The sequence below is a fragment of the Squalius cephalus genome (assembly GCF_949319135.1).
Source record: "Squalius cephalus genome assembly, chromosome: 1".
Classification (NCBI taxonomy): domain Eukaryota; kingdom Metazoa; phylum Chordata; class Actinopteri; order Cypriniformes; family Leuciscidae; genus Squalius; species Squalius cephalus.
Window position 1 is genome coordinate 56,719,477 of NC_137122.1, and position 16,283 is coordinate 56,735,759.

General features: G+C 37.0%; 2 protein-coding genes across 4 annotated transcripts in view; both read left to right on the top strand.

Annotated features, from left to right (window-relative positions):
- The first annotated feature begins 1,471 nt into the window (after window positions 1-1,471).
- Window positions 1,472-14,093, top strand: luc7l3 (LUC7-like 3 pre-mRNA splicing factor). 2 transcript variants are annotated; one of them, XR_013820549.1, is made up of 12 exons: window positions 1,472-1,719; window positions 3,120-3,186; window positions 3,268-3,307; window positions 4,037-4,181; window positions 4,826-4,900; window positions 4,980-5,084; window positions 5,191-5,352; window positions 5,668-6,002; window positions 6,482-6,663; window positions 7,893-8,089; window positions 8,190-8,301; window positions 10,827-14,093. XR_013820549.1 is itself a non-coding variant. In XM_079866435.1 (11 exons), exons 1-10 carry the CDS (start codon window positions 1,621-1,623, stop codon window positions 8,054-8,056), a joined length of 1,374 nt encoding a protein of 457 aa, XP_079722561.1. In that variant the 5' UTR covers window positions 1,472-1,620; the 3' UTR covers window positions 8,057-8,089; window positions 10,827-14,093. The 2 variants fall into 2 exon arrangements, 1 of the variants encoding a protein (XP_079722561.1); XM_079866435.1 differs by lacking the exon at window positions 8,190-8,301.
- Window positions 14,094-14,429: 336 nt separating this feature from the next.
- Window positions 14,430-16,283, top strand: part of radil2a (Ras association and DIL domains 2a) — an 89,708-nt gene continuing 87,854 nt past the window's right edge. For both annotated transcript variants that reach the window (XM_079866132.1, XM_079866131.1), the window contains exon 1: window positions 14,430-15,024. In XM_079866132.1, coding sequence (XP_079722258.1) covers window positions 14,897-15,024 — 128 coding nt within the window. In that variant the 5' untranslated portion in view covers window positions 14,430-14,896. The remainder of the gene's footprint in view (window positions 15,025-16,283) is intronic.

A 16,283-nucleotide genomic window follows, 5' to 3' on the forward strand; every position in this document is an offset into this window, starting at 1 on the left:
ACACACAACACACGCACATACACACACACACACACACACACACACACACACACACACAACAGGACAGTGAGTTTATACACTGATCACAGAAAACACACACGAGAGAAGAAACAACAACAGCAACACTTTGTGTGTTTATTGTGTGTGTCAGTTATTCTCCATGATTGTGTAGTTAGATCAACATGTTCAATTTGTAGAGTTTTAGGAAATGGGTTTCCCTCTAAACCACAGTGGATACACACTGTCCTCATAAACCACACATACCAGTGTGTGTGTGTGTGTGTGTGTTGTGTCTGAATGTTGATGTTGGTTTGAAGATCTTGTTGATCATATTAAGAATATCAGAGGATGTTTTCTGGGTTTTTGTTGTTTCTTTGTGTAAATATGTGATTATATATTTGACTGTTGATTCTGTGAGGAAGACGAGCAGAGCTGATCTTCATGAAACTGTTGGACTTGTTTTAATGCACATAATTATGTATTAAACACAATAAATATAAGTTAAATTCAAGGAACTGGGTGAATCTCACAAAAGATTTTCACCCCAAAATGAAAGTGAAAATAAGAAATTATATTTTGCTAATATATATTGTGAAATATCATTACAATTTAAAATAAGTTTTCTATGTGAATATATGTAATTAAATAAAAATAAAGTGTAATGTATTCCTGTGATCAAAGCTGAATATTCAGCATCATTACTCCAGTCTTCAGATGATCCTTCAGAAATCATTATAATATGATGATCTGATGATCAAGAAACATTATTATTACAGTCACGTTACTTCATATTTCTGTGGAAACGGCGATACTTTTTTTGTAACATTGTAAAAGACTTTGCTGTCTGTTTTGATCAATTTAATGCATCTATACCATTCTGGGGGGAAAAATACTTTTTAAAAGTTATAAATGCACTTTGTGAATAATACACTTTTCTTGACCCCAAACTTTTGAACTGTAATGTTTACTATGACAATCCAAAACTAAATTCACTATAAAGAAATCTGTTCTTCTTTTTTTCTGGCCAGGATATATTATTTTTTCTATGCATGATTTTGTCTTTTTTTTTTATTTTTTTTTATTTATTTTTTTTATTGCAAATCAAAAAAATTACAATACTTGAAAATTAATAAGGGGGGATACGGACAATATCACATCATCAGATATACGGGCAACATAAATCAACATGGTATATCATCACAACAGATACCTTACAACAGATTCAAGAATGTTAAATGGTTTGGACACATTCTTAAAAGAAGAAAAAAGAGATTTTACATCAGATGAAAACATTCTAAAATTAGGTTTACATTGAATGGTTCTGGCTTTATGAATGTGAAATTTACCCAGCAGACAAAGCAATAATACAGTATGTTCAAGATTGTTGACACTTTTGTCTTTTCTGCTCCTGTATTAATGTGAAAAGTCTCGTCATCCCGAACGCTAGATGGCGCACTAACGACTGTTCCTCGCGGTGGATTATGGGTAACATCCGCTGCGTGCTGCTGCTGATCTGCCATTTTGTTGTGGAGATCAGAGAGCAGGGGACGCGGCGCACGTTATCCTGTAAATGAATAATACAACTCTCTTCTAGTGGACCAGAACTAGAGCCGAGGCACGATGCTTTCCGCAGCCCAGTTACTCGATGAGTTAATGGGCCGGGACCGGAACTTGGCTCCGGATGAGAAGCGCTGTAATGTACGCTGGGATGATGAGACTGTAAGTGAGATGACGGCTAAACAGCGGCCGCGATTCATTTATTACACACACACAACTCTGTAGGCCACTAAACCACTTAATAAACGTGTGTGTGTGTTAGTTTGTATATAAGCTGATCTGAGCGATGGCTGGTGCGCTAGTTTGTCTCGGGTGTTTGGGTCGGTTAGCAGCGCGCGAGGCTCGTGTCTCATTGTTGAACACATGCGCGCGCAGCGTCCCGCCTTCATCTACAGTGTTTGCCAACACAAATCACTGTTATTAATGCGCTAACAACAGCAAAGTATCAAACTTTTATGTGTAACTATTAGTAGTGCTGGGTATTATTGACACACACCTCGCGATTCACAAGCTTGCAATTCGATTTACTTGCAGTTATCAAGGAAAAAAGTCTCTCAGTTAATGCTGTGCACTATTTAGGGAACCCTGTCAGTTGTTCACTTTAACCGTTAATAGTTACATAGCAACTGATGTGTATACAAACATTTGGAGGCTGAGTTTTGCTCCACTCGCTTAAAATATACTGCAGTTATTGTTACTACTGTGAAATCATATAAAACTGGATTATTTTCGATGTTTTAACTTTGAGTCTGTTTGGAAAAGTACACTTTAGCATACTTTTAATACCACAAGTAATAAAAATACTTAAAAAGTGCGAACTAAATGTAATTTAGTGTCAACTTTGCATGTTATGTGCAAGCAAGTAAAAATGTCTTAGTTTAAATTGATATTAAATGCAATTAGATGAACTTAAGCGTGCCATGTATTAAAATAAATTTTACATTAATTATAATATCAAATTACACACTACAGTTAAAATTAAAAGGACTTTACATGTGCTTTATGTTAGTCAACACGTTAAAATAAAAAGCTTTTTCTAAACAGAAAGACTTAATGTACTTAAACTTTTAATTTCACATTGTTCAAAGTACTTAAAAGTGCATTTAAGTGTTAAACAGTCATGAGTGTCTCACTTCAAGTACACTCAAATGGCCTGTATATCATTAATACATGGTCTGCAAGTATATATATATATTTATATATTTGTAAGATTTGAAGTAATTAACTACACATTCAATACATTAAGTGTTCCTATTTTTCACAAAGGTTGTTCACCATTTGTTTACTGACACATTTTTACTGTAGTAACAGACAGTATTTTAAACTGAGTCAGACGATTCAGACTTGTCAGAGTTTGACGTGAATTTCCATAGTAATGTACTTTATCTAGTTGTGAATAACTCTCGATCTCTATAAAATAAAATAATCATCCATCTGTGGGACAGTCTCAACACCTCCAGCAGAGCTCACGGCTTCATCTTATAGTGTCAATGTCATTTTTCTAATGTTACAACCCACATGAATGTACAGATCTTGAATAACCCATGAGTGTTTTCCTGCAGGTCTGCAAATATTACCTGTGTGGCTTTTGCCCTGCTGAACTCTTCACAAACACACGCTCAGACTTGGGTAAGATCGGCTTCTGAAACGCGTTCATCTGGTGTTATTCTTGCCATCCAAATTGTAATGAATGTTTTTTTTTTTTTTCAGGTCCTTGTGAAAAAATCCATGATGAAAACTTGAGGAAAGTGTAAGTTAAAACTCTGTGTGAATGTCATGGAAATCACATGTCCGGATCACATCTCACCCACAAATCATATGGGAAGAATATAAAGCCTTTTTAGGAGCCTCACTGATTCCTGTTACTAAAATACATAAAAACAAATCCTATTATTGTAATTACTCTCAGTGGTGCTTCTCAGTACTGTAAACATGCGGTTAAAAATGTCAGCATTAATTAAATTTAGATGCATTTTATATAATGGTAAAACTTTACATTAGTTAACATTTGATATTAACTAACATGAACTGACAATGAGCCATACATTACAGTATTTAAATTAGTTAATATTAGTTAATAAAAATACAGCTGTTCACGGTGTATTAACTTAACTATTAATTTTTAATAATGTATTAGTAAATGTTGAAATTAATATTAACAAAGATTAATAAATGCCGGAGAAGTGTTCATTCTTAGTTCATGTTAACTATTTTAAAGTGTTAGCCTACCTACACAATTTATATTTTTCCACATTTTGGTATAAGATTTTTACTTTTTAAAATGTTATGAAAATGTTTTAAAGCAAAAAAAAAATAACGTAATGGTTTTTATTTTCTATAAGCATATTTAAATGTCTAATTTCACCTCCCCAAATGAATGGTGATAAATGAAATTAAATGTGATCTGGACACATTCGTGACCGGTGTGCAGTTCTGCATCTTCAGTGTTGTTTGTAAAGCGTGACTCCCGGTGTCTCAGGTATGAGAAGAGCTCCCGCTTCATGAAGGAGGGATATGAGCGGGACTTCCTGCGGTACCTGCAGAGTCTCCTGGCCGAGGTGGAGCGCAGGATCCGGAGGGGCCACGCGCGTCTAGCCCTCTCACAAGCCCAGCAGAACTCAGGGGTAACGATTTTACATCTTGAACATGTGACCCTGGACCTCAAAACCAGTCACATGGGTCAATTTTTTTAAATTGAGATTTATACACTGTCTGAAAGTTGAATAAATAAGCTTTCCATTTATGTATGGTTTGTTATGATATACAATATTTGAAAATCTGGAATCTGAGGATGCAAAAAAATCGAAACATTGAGAAAATCTCCTTTAAAGTTGTCCATTTATGTTGGCGATTGTGCTGCTCACACAAATACATGTTTTATATATTTACAGTAGGAAATGTATAAAATATCTTCATGGATCATGATCTTTACTTAATATCCTCATGATTTTTGGCATAAAGGAAAAATCAATCATTTTGAAACATACAATGTATTTTGTTGGCCATTGCCACAAATATACCTGTGAGACTGGTTTTGTGGTCCAGGGTCACACATTTTTAGGTCTTATTTATATTTATATGCTGATTTTGTAATACGCTAAAGTAAAAACGTATCAATGAGTGAATTATCCCTATATCCAAAGAGCACTGGGATACAGATTTTACAGCCCGTGCTGTGCTTTTCTGCACTCCTTGTTTATACTCTTTAAGGCCACTTCGTTTGTACACTGTTCTTCAAACCCTACTCACTTCAGACTCTGATTTGTAGGTGCCGGGTCCGACTGGGAAGAACGAGGAGAAAGCGCAGGTCCTCACGGAGAAGATTGAAGAGCTTGTTCTTCAGGTACTGGTTCTGAGCCTCGTCAGCTGAGGAGTGAACATGAATGTGTTGAAGCGGCTCTGAGATGTAACTGTGTGTTCAGATCGAGGAGCTGGGCTCGGAGGGTCGCGTGGAGGAGGCGCAGGGCATGATGAAACTGGTGGAGCAGCTGAAGGAAGAGCGGGAGGAGCTCAGCGCCAATCCTTCAGTGAGTCTCAGCTTTCTCTTCTTGTGTTTAAGTGCAGAACACACACTTGCATCACAAGCTTTCACTCCTGTGTGTTTTGGCACTGACCTGTTTTCTCGTTTGTCAGACGATTGAGAGCTTTGCGGCTCAGGAGAAGCAGATGGAGGTGTGTGAAGTGTGTGGCGCTTTCCTCATAGTCGGTGACGCTCAGTCCAGAGTGGACGATCATCTGATGGGCAAGCAGCACATGGGATACGCCAAGATCAAATCCACGGTGGAGGAACTGAAGGTTTGTTGATGGTCACGCTTGTGAATTAGAGTCCTGTATGGATATGTTGGCCAATCCTGTACTTAACATTATAGTTATTTTTGTTGTGATTTTGGCCTTCAAAATGACATATGTGCGCAATTTCCCACGAAAACCATCCCGGCAGGTCTAAAATATTGAAGGATTGATGTATTGTATACAAAGAAAGTTGTATAGTGTACCTTTAAATCATAAAACACACAATTTGAAGAAAACATTATAAAAAAATCAACAGTGTGGTAATGCATGTTTTTGGATGGATTGATTACACCATGGTTTTCTCGTTTGATCCCACAGGAAAAGCTGCGCCGGCGCTCAGAGGACCCGGAGAAGGAGGACCGGGGGAAGAAGGAAAAGGAGGACCGGGAACGTGAAAGGGAGGAACGTGAGAAAAAACGCAAAGAGGAGGAAGAGAAGGAGAAAGAGCGAGAAAAGGAGAAGGAGAGAGAGCGTGAAAAGGAGAGGGAACGCGAGCGGGAGAGGGAGCGGGACAGGGAACGGGAGCGGGACCGGCGCAGCAGGAGGAGTCACTCCAACAGCAGACACTCCAGCCGAGCGTCGGACCGCCGCAGGAGCCGCTCTCGAGACAGGAGGAGGTCCAGGAGTAAGGAGCGCGACAGGAAGCGCAGCAGGTGCGCAACTCTCACACTATACTCCAGCTGAGCAACATAGATTTGTTTGTTAAAATGACAAATTTATTTAAATTTATATCCTATTATAGCATTTATTAGTATTTGGTTTTGTTTTAAATTTATTTTGAAGGTTAAGTAATGTTTGTGCATTTGCCATTTTTAAGTATACTTTTTTCCAAAAAATCTTATTTATCCTTTTTTTGTTGTTTGTTTTAGTCATTTTTGTGATTTTTGCCATTAAGTTTACTGTCTTCCAAAAAAATTATTAACTTTCTTTAACTTATTTTAGTTAGTATTTTTATTTTTTAACCTTTTAATATCTTTTCATTTATATTATTTTTGCTTTAATTCAGTTAACGAAAATAATTTTTATAGTTTGTTTTAATTATAATAGTAATAATACTGGTTTAACAAACTATCGTTCCCCTGTTGTGCCAGTTGAGATCTCCTTGATTTTAAAGTTGTGCTGATGTGTGCAGGAGCCGGGACCGGGACCGAGAGAGGAGGCGCAGCCGGGAACGCTCGGACAGGAAGCGCCGCTCTCGGAGCAGGGAGAGGAGGAGGTCCCGCAGCTCTGAGCGCAAGAGCCACCGGCACCGCAGCAGAGACAGAGAAAAGGACAGAGGAGACAGAGACAAGGACAAATCCTCTAAGGACAAAGGTCTGGCATTTAACTGTAATTAATTCCTGAAGACTTTTTTTGTTTGTTTGTTTTTTTGGGCAAAGTTTTGATCAGAACATTGAGTGTTTGTTGACTTTTAAATAAGACTTAAGTGTTTTTTTTGTGTTTTTTTTTTTACTTTAACATTAACTAATGTATTAACTAACATGAACTACCAATAGCAATACATTTGTTACTGTATTTATTAATCATTGTTATAAAAATACTGCTATTCATGTTAGTTCACAGTGCATTAATGTTAACAAATACAACTTTTGATTTTAATAATGTATTAGTAAATGTTGAAATTAACTAAGCATTAACTAAAATTAATAAATGCTGTAGAAGTGTTTTTTATTCTTAGTTCGTTAACTAATGAATCCTGATTGTAAATTGTTACCCTTTTTTTTTTTTTTTTTTTTTTTTTTTATCCTTTCAACAGGAGGAAATATTTTGACTTATTTTAACCAGTTATAGTCTTGGGTATTTAATGCAAGAAGTGAAATGAAGTAATTACCCTTTAAGGTTTAATATTTACACAGTTTTTCACTAAATTAAATAGAAATATATATTACATCAGGGTGAGTAAATGATGACTTAACATCCTAAAATGAAAATTAAGTCATTCTTTTAATGCAGTAATGCCATTTTTTTTTTTTTTTTTTTTTTTTTTTTTTTTTTTTTTTTTTCGGACCACAAAAGGAGAAAAAAAAAAGTCCTTCTCACGCTTGTCCATATAATATCAGTGAATATCGACAAAAAAAAGACAAAAAAGTTTCACAGAATGATCCCATGCGAGACATGCCGTATACTCCAAGTGTTCTGAGAGGTACACCTATAGGGTTTGGTGAAAAAAACCCCGAATGTTAGTGTATTATTTAACAAAAATCCTGACCTTGGCCATTGGTTTTCTGTGTACGGCTAACCGTTCACGACTCTGTTAGTGTCTCAGTTCACTCCGACTTGCCTAGAAAAAGCGCACAAGCTGTGTGAAAAAGAGCTGAGAAAAACAAGTTATGGTGTGAAAAAGAAAGGGCGGCATACTGCGTTAAACCAACACCAGGGTGGGTAAATGTTGACTCACTGAGCTAACTTTTTAATATAAGAGAAATGTGCAGACTTACTTGAACAGGACAAATTAAACTTTTCAAAATTCACTGAAACTCTCTAAAGCTATCGCCCAGAGAGCCATGTACGTTTACTGAATGCGGTTGTGCCTCCTCTCGCAGAGCACAAGGACTCCTCGGATGAGAAACGGAGCAGCAGAAAGGGCTCGGTTGAGAAGTCAATTGAGCTCTCCAAGCCCGAGCCCATGGAGGCCGAGCCTCCCAAAGCGGAAGTGAACGGCACCGCCCAAGAGCTACATTCTGAAGGTGACACACAGTCCAATTAAAACTGATCTGATAGGACCTCAGATCAGCCCCAGGTAAGTGCACCGTCCTCCCCGGCCCCGGTCTCTCCCCCTCTCCCCTTCCCCCCTTTTTCTTTCAGTTCTGTCTGTGATTTTTCTTCCTGTTTTTTAATAGTGCATCGTAAGTATGCACTGAAGATGGGGACTAGGCTGATGAAACGGAAGAAAGTAGAAAGAAACAAACCCAGAGGGAAAGGCCAGTGTAGCCCTGAAAAACATGCCTGGAGGTACCTCGTTTTGTATCGGTCATATATCTGTCTCTTTAGACAAGTTCTCTTCCAAATTTACGTGTTTTATTTAATTTTTTTCCTATTTTTTCTTTTTTAGTTTTTTCCTAACTCTGCCTTTACTACCTCAACCTGTTTTACTCTATGCTCGCAGTAAGATTAAACTAGTGGATAACTTTGTTTACACATCTATTGCACTTACAAAATGATTGTGTGCTCATATGTATGTACAGTACATGCATAAACACACAGCATTTTACCATCTGATGTCTATAAGGTGTTCATAAGAGGTTCATTGAACTGCAATGAATACTGATCTATCTATATATTTCTTTTTTTGTTGGAGTTACATGGATATGTTGCACTTTTAATACCGTCTGTTCTTAAAGTTGAGATCCGATAGCTTTGGGATGATGGAAGTGTAGGGTTAATGAATTATTGCAGCTGACTTCCACACCTCACACAGCGTTGGTGTTGTGAGCGACCCCCATGAAAAGCCCATTTAAAAATCAAGGATACTGTCAATCTATGCAGGTACTCACCCAAGGTACTCCTTTCACTACCCACATCCATTTGAATGCTGTTGCCTGTGAACGTGTCTCAGAGCTTGATGTTTATATACCCTATATATCTCTTTTTTCCCAGTTTTAATTGTCCTCAGTTTTGCTTTCTGTTGGTTTCAAAGTGCCAATGGCTTATTCTACACCTAAAACGGGTGGATGTAAAAGTGTCAGGTTTACAGATGAGCCCAATTGATATCCCACTGTAACCTATCAAACCAGATCAAGCTCAAAACAGTTCTTTCTCCTTGTTTGTGTCGCTTATTTTCATTTTGCCTGTTTAGTAAAGAAGTAATAGGTTTGAATTAGGGCTGGGCGGTATAGCTAGACAAACGTAGGCTAAATCTGTTTATCTTGCACGCTATGTTTCCATTCAAAGTGGCAAATATAACTTGAAATGTCGCCTAAAACATTTGCGAATAAAGCAGCGTTTCCATCCCAGTGTTGACGCGAACAAAATCATCACTTCCTGGGAAATTGGTGTAATAACAATGGAAGCTGCTGCGATCAAGAAACTGGCTCTTTTATCCTCCATAAATGACAATAAGCAATAAATGCTGTCATGTTCTCTTGTGTTTGGAAATGCAACCATGTGAGATGCTTTCTGGAGGGAATTAAACCAAATCATTCTGATGACAGACTTTGGTTCAGGCATTGCAGAATGACCTAACCAACATTGGAGATGCTGTGATGCGATTGGTCCACTGGTTACTTCAGTTATCCAATCAATGTTGAGGCAAAGTCATGCAAGTTTTTTTGTTGTTGCGGATCGATGGATTTATTTGGGAAGTGTGTTTCCATCGTAGTTTATATGCGCATGCCGTCTTATCGGGTTTTTTTTTTTAATTTATGCGCATTTCGATTCTCTTCTAATCTTGCCGTTTCGATTCAGCGTGGGGTTTTTCCCCCATCTGCATACAAATGGAAACGTTGGAAACATAGCTGATGATATTCAAAGTACTCTATTTATTTACTCTCAAACGGTTTAAAGGAAGGATTTTTTAGTTAGTAGAACCGACATTTCAGCCAATCCACCATCGTAAGGTTAAAAATCAATAAAATAATAAATGAATACAAATATTTTTCATGTGTATATAACAATACACAGAAATAAACAGTAATATTTACCTACTTATGTTGAATCATAGTTTTGAATTCCAATTATAACCATTTCAAATGGCAGTTTTTGAACTGGTGGTGGCGCTATAGAGTTGGTCCTAGAGACCCCAAAGTTGGTTAGATTACTATTCATTACCATCAGTACTAGTGTGCCAATTTTCATTATTTTCTGTCTTGAATTGGAATAAATCAAACATGCCAAATCTTTTTGCTACTGGTATTTAAGGGAAAATGGCAAAAAGCATTAAAATTGTTGCGTTATTCACAGTGGAGATTCATTGTATTGGGCATATTGGCTATATCTCTCAGCCCTAGTATTAATTAGCTTGTTTTAATGCAGGTGTCTTTTTTTGAAGTAAACTTTTACTTTCTCTCTCGTGTTTTGTTTAAATTCCCTACCTGTGTTGTCCTTAAGATAGCAGTGCATGCTTTCAGAACGAGATCAGCCTCCTTAATGTCAAAGTCTGGCCGTATAGACGAGGGGATATCAATTCTTTCAGTATTTCATGGTTTTATTTGTGTGCTTACCTTCAATCATTTTACTTACAGCTGAGCAGTTGCTATCACTGCTGCTATGTACAATATGAAGACTTACATAATTGATAAGAGGATAGAAATAAAGAGAATGTTAATAAAAGTGATCAAATTGATTGATTTCTGATTGGACTAAGGACATAATTTGTCTTAAAAAAAAAAATAGTTTGATCATTTTTACAAAGTTGTGTTAAATGAAAGAATGGAGCTTTTTTTATTTGTTTCCAGAACTTGTGAAATGTACTTAAATGCTGTAAATGTGTGTGGTTTCACGCACTAATCGAGCTCTCTCTGACCATTTGTGTACATCAGGAGGAGTTTGAACAGCTGCAAGAGGAAGACCTGAAGACCTCCATCCTACAACTCAGCTCCGCTGCTTTAAAACAAGGTGAACCACAGACGTAGTGGCCTATATGATAAAGCTGTAAATGTAAAAATGGTTCTGTAGCCCTTTTTCAGCGTTTCCACAGGACCTTCCGTGTTCTTTTTATTATGTTTGTTTGGTTTTCTTTGGTCTTACTGCTATATACGCTGGCATAGATGCACATGCAAGTCCACCATTATTTCTGTTAGTATGCATTCAGAATGAATAAAATACTTTGTGGCATGTTTGCTCTGTACAGTCCGCTCTCAATTTACACGTTGGAAATATTGAAGATCGGGTTTAGTTCAGTATTTTGACTGGAAGCCTTAAAGGGTCTCTACACTGCTTTATCTCTTAATTTCCCTCTGTATGCTCAAATCCCAAATCTTTATACGATTTTAGTTTAGTGAAGTGTTTTCATTTTTGTTCCCGTTTTAAAACCTGTATTTGTCTTGAATAAAAACTAAGAAAAAAAAAATGCTGGCGTCTGATTTTTCCCCAATGCCATGGGAGTTACGTGTCTAGTCCGGGATTGCATTTAGACCGCACATCTGCAAGAACATCATTCAACAGTAGAGATGTTCTTCATGTTTTTCAGTACTTTGAATGTGATTTTAAGCTAACCTGGACAGGCATGTCAGTTCATTCGATGGAGGTCTGAAGGGGAACGACCAAATTCACCAAAACTGAAGATGAAGTTTAAACACACACTTCGAAACCGACCGTTGTTGAGTGACATTTATAATAGGCTGTTCTCCTGATTCTGTCAAAATTCACACAGCAAAGGAAGAAACCAGAACCACTCTGTACTTTTGTATTTGAACAAGCGTCTCATTACATAGCCTACACATTGACTTCCCATATTCATTAAATACTTGTTTTTTTTGTACTATATGAACTAAGTACCTTTTTTCTCCAGTGGAGAGTTTGCAGGTCTGGTGTGTCAATAACAAATAATTGATTATGGTATAACGTGTTTTTAATGGTAAACCGTATGGCTCAAATCATTTTTCTGGTTCAGTTAATGAGCCTGCAGTTGTTTTACACTAAACAAATGATGAAAAAACAAGCCACCAAGCGGCTCATAGCAGAAAGTGAGTACTTTTTTGGTTCCTGACTACGATCAAAGATACACTAAATGGACAAAAGTATTGGGACACACCTATTAATTATTGAATGGAGGTGTTTCAATCAGACCCATCGCCACAGGAGTGTAAAATCAAACTCCTAGCCATGCGGTCTGCGTTTACTCTGATGGGAGAGTCTGGATTCGGCGGATGCCAGGAGAATGTAAAGTTTGGTGGAGGGCAATGTTGTTTCCAACTTTGTGGGAACAGTTCTGGAATGGCCCTTTACTATTCCAGCATGACTGCTCCAGTGCACAAAGCAGGGTCCGTAAAGACATGTTTGGATGAGTTTGGTCTGGAAGAGCTTGACTGGCCCCCTCAACCCTATCCAACACCTTTGGGATGAACTGAAATAGAGATTGTGAGCCAGTCCTTCTCGTCCAACATCAGTGCCTGACCTCACAAACGCTCTACTGAAAGAATGGGCAAAAATTGCCACAAAAACACTCAAAATCTCGTGGAAAGCCTTCCCAGAAGAGCTGCAAAGGGGGACCAAGTCCATATTAATGTCTGTGTATTAAGAAAGTGATGTCTTCACAGTCCCTGTTGGTGTAATGTCAGGTGTCCCAGTATAGTCCATATAGTGTACATGTACATAGCTCTCTCTTTATACGTGAATAATATCCAAAGCTTTAAGTGTTGTAAGCCGGGCAAATTACAAGGCATTTTGGGGATAGTTTAAAAAGAAGCATGTGTCATTTATAATAATGTAATTATGTGCAATCTTAAATCACGCTTAAGCAAGTATTAGAACTGCAGTTCAATGACGTTGTACACCTTTGTCAGGCATTACTCCTCTTAGTGCTGTAAAAGGGTGGACCAATCACAGTCGTTTGTGGTTACTTAGGTGGTTTTACTAAAATAACCTGTAAATGACTTTAATTTGGTATTGAATTAATAGCCCTAAATGAATGAATGATTTCAGTGTACACATACCTTCAATAAGAAAAACAGCTCTGGGTATTTTGAATGCTGTCCAGTGGAGAATTGATTGGTTTTCTGAGGTTCAAAGCGCCCCTTGCAGGAGGAAACGGACCGTCCCATGGGAGTTACAGCTTCTGCCACTAGATGGAGGACACCTCAGATCTCTGCTATGTGGAATTAAAACGGGGCGTGTGGAAGTTATACACACAAATACTTGAAGAATGAGCTAATATTATGAGAAAGCAGAGAGATGGCATATTTTACGTTGTTGAGTCCTTTCACACCCGGGCAAGGGAAATCCTCTCCCACCCTTCCCTTTTCCTCTTGGGAAAGTTGAACACCTCACATCAGATCTTCTGCCTGTCCCCTCATTTTCACCATAGACTGTAAGGTTTTCACATACGGTGAAGGTACTAACGGCATTAAGCGTATGTATTTATATTATAATTGAGTATGTCAATCATTTGAGTGATGATACTACAAAATAGTTAAGGTCTCTGCTGTGGTGAAGTTTGTGCCCATAATTTCATGTTGTACACTCTTGGGGAAAATAAAATGGGACAAGCTTTTAATGGTCTTAACCACAAATTATTGACCTGGAAATTAGCCGAATGTAAGCAAATGCACAACTTAACTTCTACTGTCTCAGAGAAACATCAAAGACAGAATGGAGTTTTAGTCAGAAAATGGGAAGTGGTGTGTGGAGTGATGAATCACAGTGAAACACGAGTTTGCATGGTGAAGCTCCAGACCAGTGACTTTGAAAATCTGCTGAGAAATATAATCATAAATGAATCTCATAGTGAAACTCGAGAAAGAGGAGTCAGGTGCTGGTATTGGTGAGATGCGTCACTGTGAAAGGTCATTTAATGCTTTAGAGTACATGGACATATTGCAGAATGGCTTGTTTCCCATAAATTGCTTGTTTACTAAAGAGGAATGATCAGATTTTTCAACAAGGCAATGATCCTGCCCAAATTGCAAAGACAACCCAGAAGTGGCTTGAGAACAAGTCCATCAGGCTCATGTTTTGGCACTGAGTCCAGATTTGTACCCTAAAGTGAATCTTTGGTCTCACATTAAACTGAATTTCAACTACTCAACTGTTTGAAAACATTGAAGAACAACATTGCCTCTAATTCCTGTAAAAAGCTGTATGTAGATGGACCCTCATGGCTTGTATTTAAAGAAAACAAAGGAGAATGATATTTCGTGCTGTTAATTTATGTAGGCCTACTACAGTATTTGTACAATTCCTACTAATTCCCTGACCAGTGATTAAAGTGGTTAAGATCATTAAAAGACCATGTAAATATTCCTTTTTTTTTATTTTTTATTTTTTTGGCATGGCCCTTTTTTCCAACTACAACTACACCCTCTTGAACACAGGAGTGTGTGTTGTGTTCAAGCTGATGATTCCTCCTCGTGCGTCCAGTCACACAACCCAATATTCATGAGCTAAACCCACACCATAGTAGGATTCGACTTCCGGTTAGAGTTCCCAAACGCCCTCGTGACGTCAGTATAGTATAGTAGCGCTTAACTTTTCAAACGGGACCCAAACACACACACACACACGGGACAGGACACACTCAACACGGGCATTGGAGCGGACAGAAACGCTGTGGTTTACTGTATCGGATTATCTTTCGTTTTAATTCACAAGGACGTGTCTAATTAAAGAGGACTTCTTCAAACCTGACTGGATAATACAGCAACAATATTTAATGTTTTTTCATAAACGTCGCAATGGAATATGTTTATAGAAGCGTTCAAAGGACATGAGGAAGGACGTCTGGTGATGTTCAGCGCGTAAAGTTTCAGTGTATTCTAGTAGCGCGACTTCTAGGCGCAACATGTGTTTCCCTGACGCGAGTTATTCTGACAGCGCGCGCAGCAGTCAGATATAGCTTTGGGAAATTATCTTGGCATTTGTATTAATACATGATATTTGTGCACATGTTAAAATGATCTCGGAGGAGAGAAGCAATCACATCTCTAAGCAAGCTCTCGGCTTCCCAGTTGGGTTATTGATCCGCTCGCCCAAGAGACGCCTGGCGATGCTGACCAGAAAGCCGAGCAACGGATCTCTACAGTGAGTTATTAATATACACTCGTGCGTTGATTGCACTCATTTACTTATAAAACAAATAAAGTGACTTCCAAAGTATGTATGGGGATTAAATCACACTTAAACATGTATGTGACAATCATGGCATTAGATAAGAAAATAACAAATCAAGTGGCATTTATTTATTATTATTTCAAAAAAATATTTTATTCATTATGTATTTCACAAAAATGCATTTGTTAGAATTCAATTATGAAACAACACACAGATATAGTCTAGACTCTAGAGAATGCACTGTCTCTGGTCCTTGACCTGGAAAACACTGCTGTAAAGTTATAGAAATTACTGTACATTTGAGACCTGGCACTAAATTGCTATATTTGCTGCCTTCTGTAATAACAGAACAAAAATATATACACGATTACAAATATAGCCAACTTTTGGTATAAGAATTGAAACATACACGTGTACTACCAGTCATAGTAATATTAAAATATTTACATATGAGGAAAAACATAATCAATCTGATTGATCAGAATGTCACATTGGTTCATGTTACATAAAAAAACTACAGAATCTCACATAAAAGAATGCCTTAAAATAATACGATTATTATATAATAATAATTTCATTTGTTAATGTTACTTTAGGAATTTTTAGCATGAGCTACAAACAATGTACAACTGGATTTTTAATAATTAACATCAACATATAGTTTATAGATGCTGTAAATATTTATTGTTCATAGTTCATATTAACTAATGTTAACAAATGAGAAATGATTGTAAAGTGTTACCAATTTTTTTTAATACTTATTTATATTTAATATTTATACTTATTTTTCTTAATTTTATATTTATTTAATGTAATATTAATATCTATGTATAGTTTTTGTCTTTATAAAGTATTTATTCCTTTGTCTGTCAGGAATAATAGAAGTTTAAAGCAAAAGCTAAAAAAATATGTTATTACTAAAATACATGAATTAGCTGATGAGTAAAAAAAAAAACATCTCATAGATACTTTAATAAAATAATATTTATTGTCCAATTTTTAAAAAGTGTTATAATTCATCCAATCTTGTACAGGAGCTACTAGTTATAAAGTGAGCATCTGCCATTCATGTTACATTATAACCAACAACCTAGAGATAAAATTGATTCAAGTTTAAAATGACATTCAACTTAACTCTACACATCATACGAAAAGTCTTAAACCTTAATATATATTACATTTCTAACAGTATTAAACACTCACAGCTCTTTTTCTCAAGCTGTGAAACC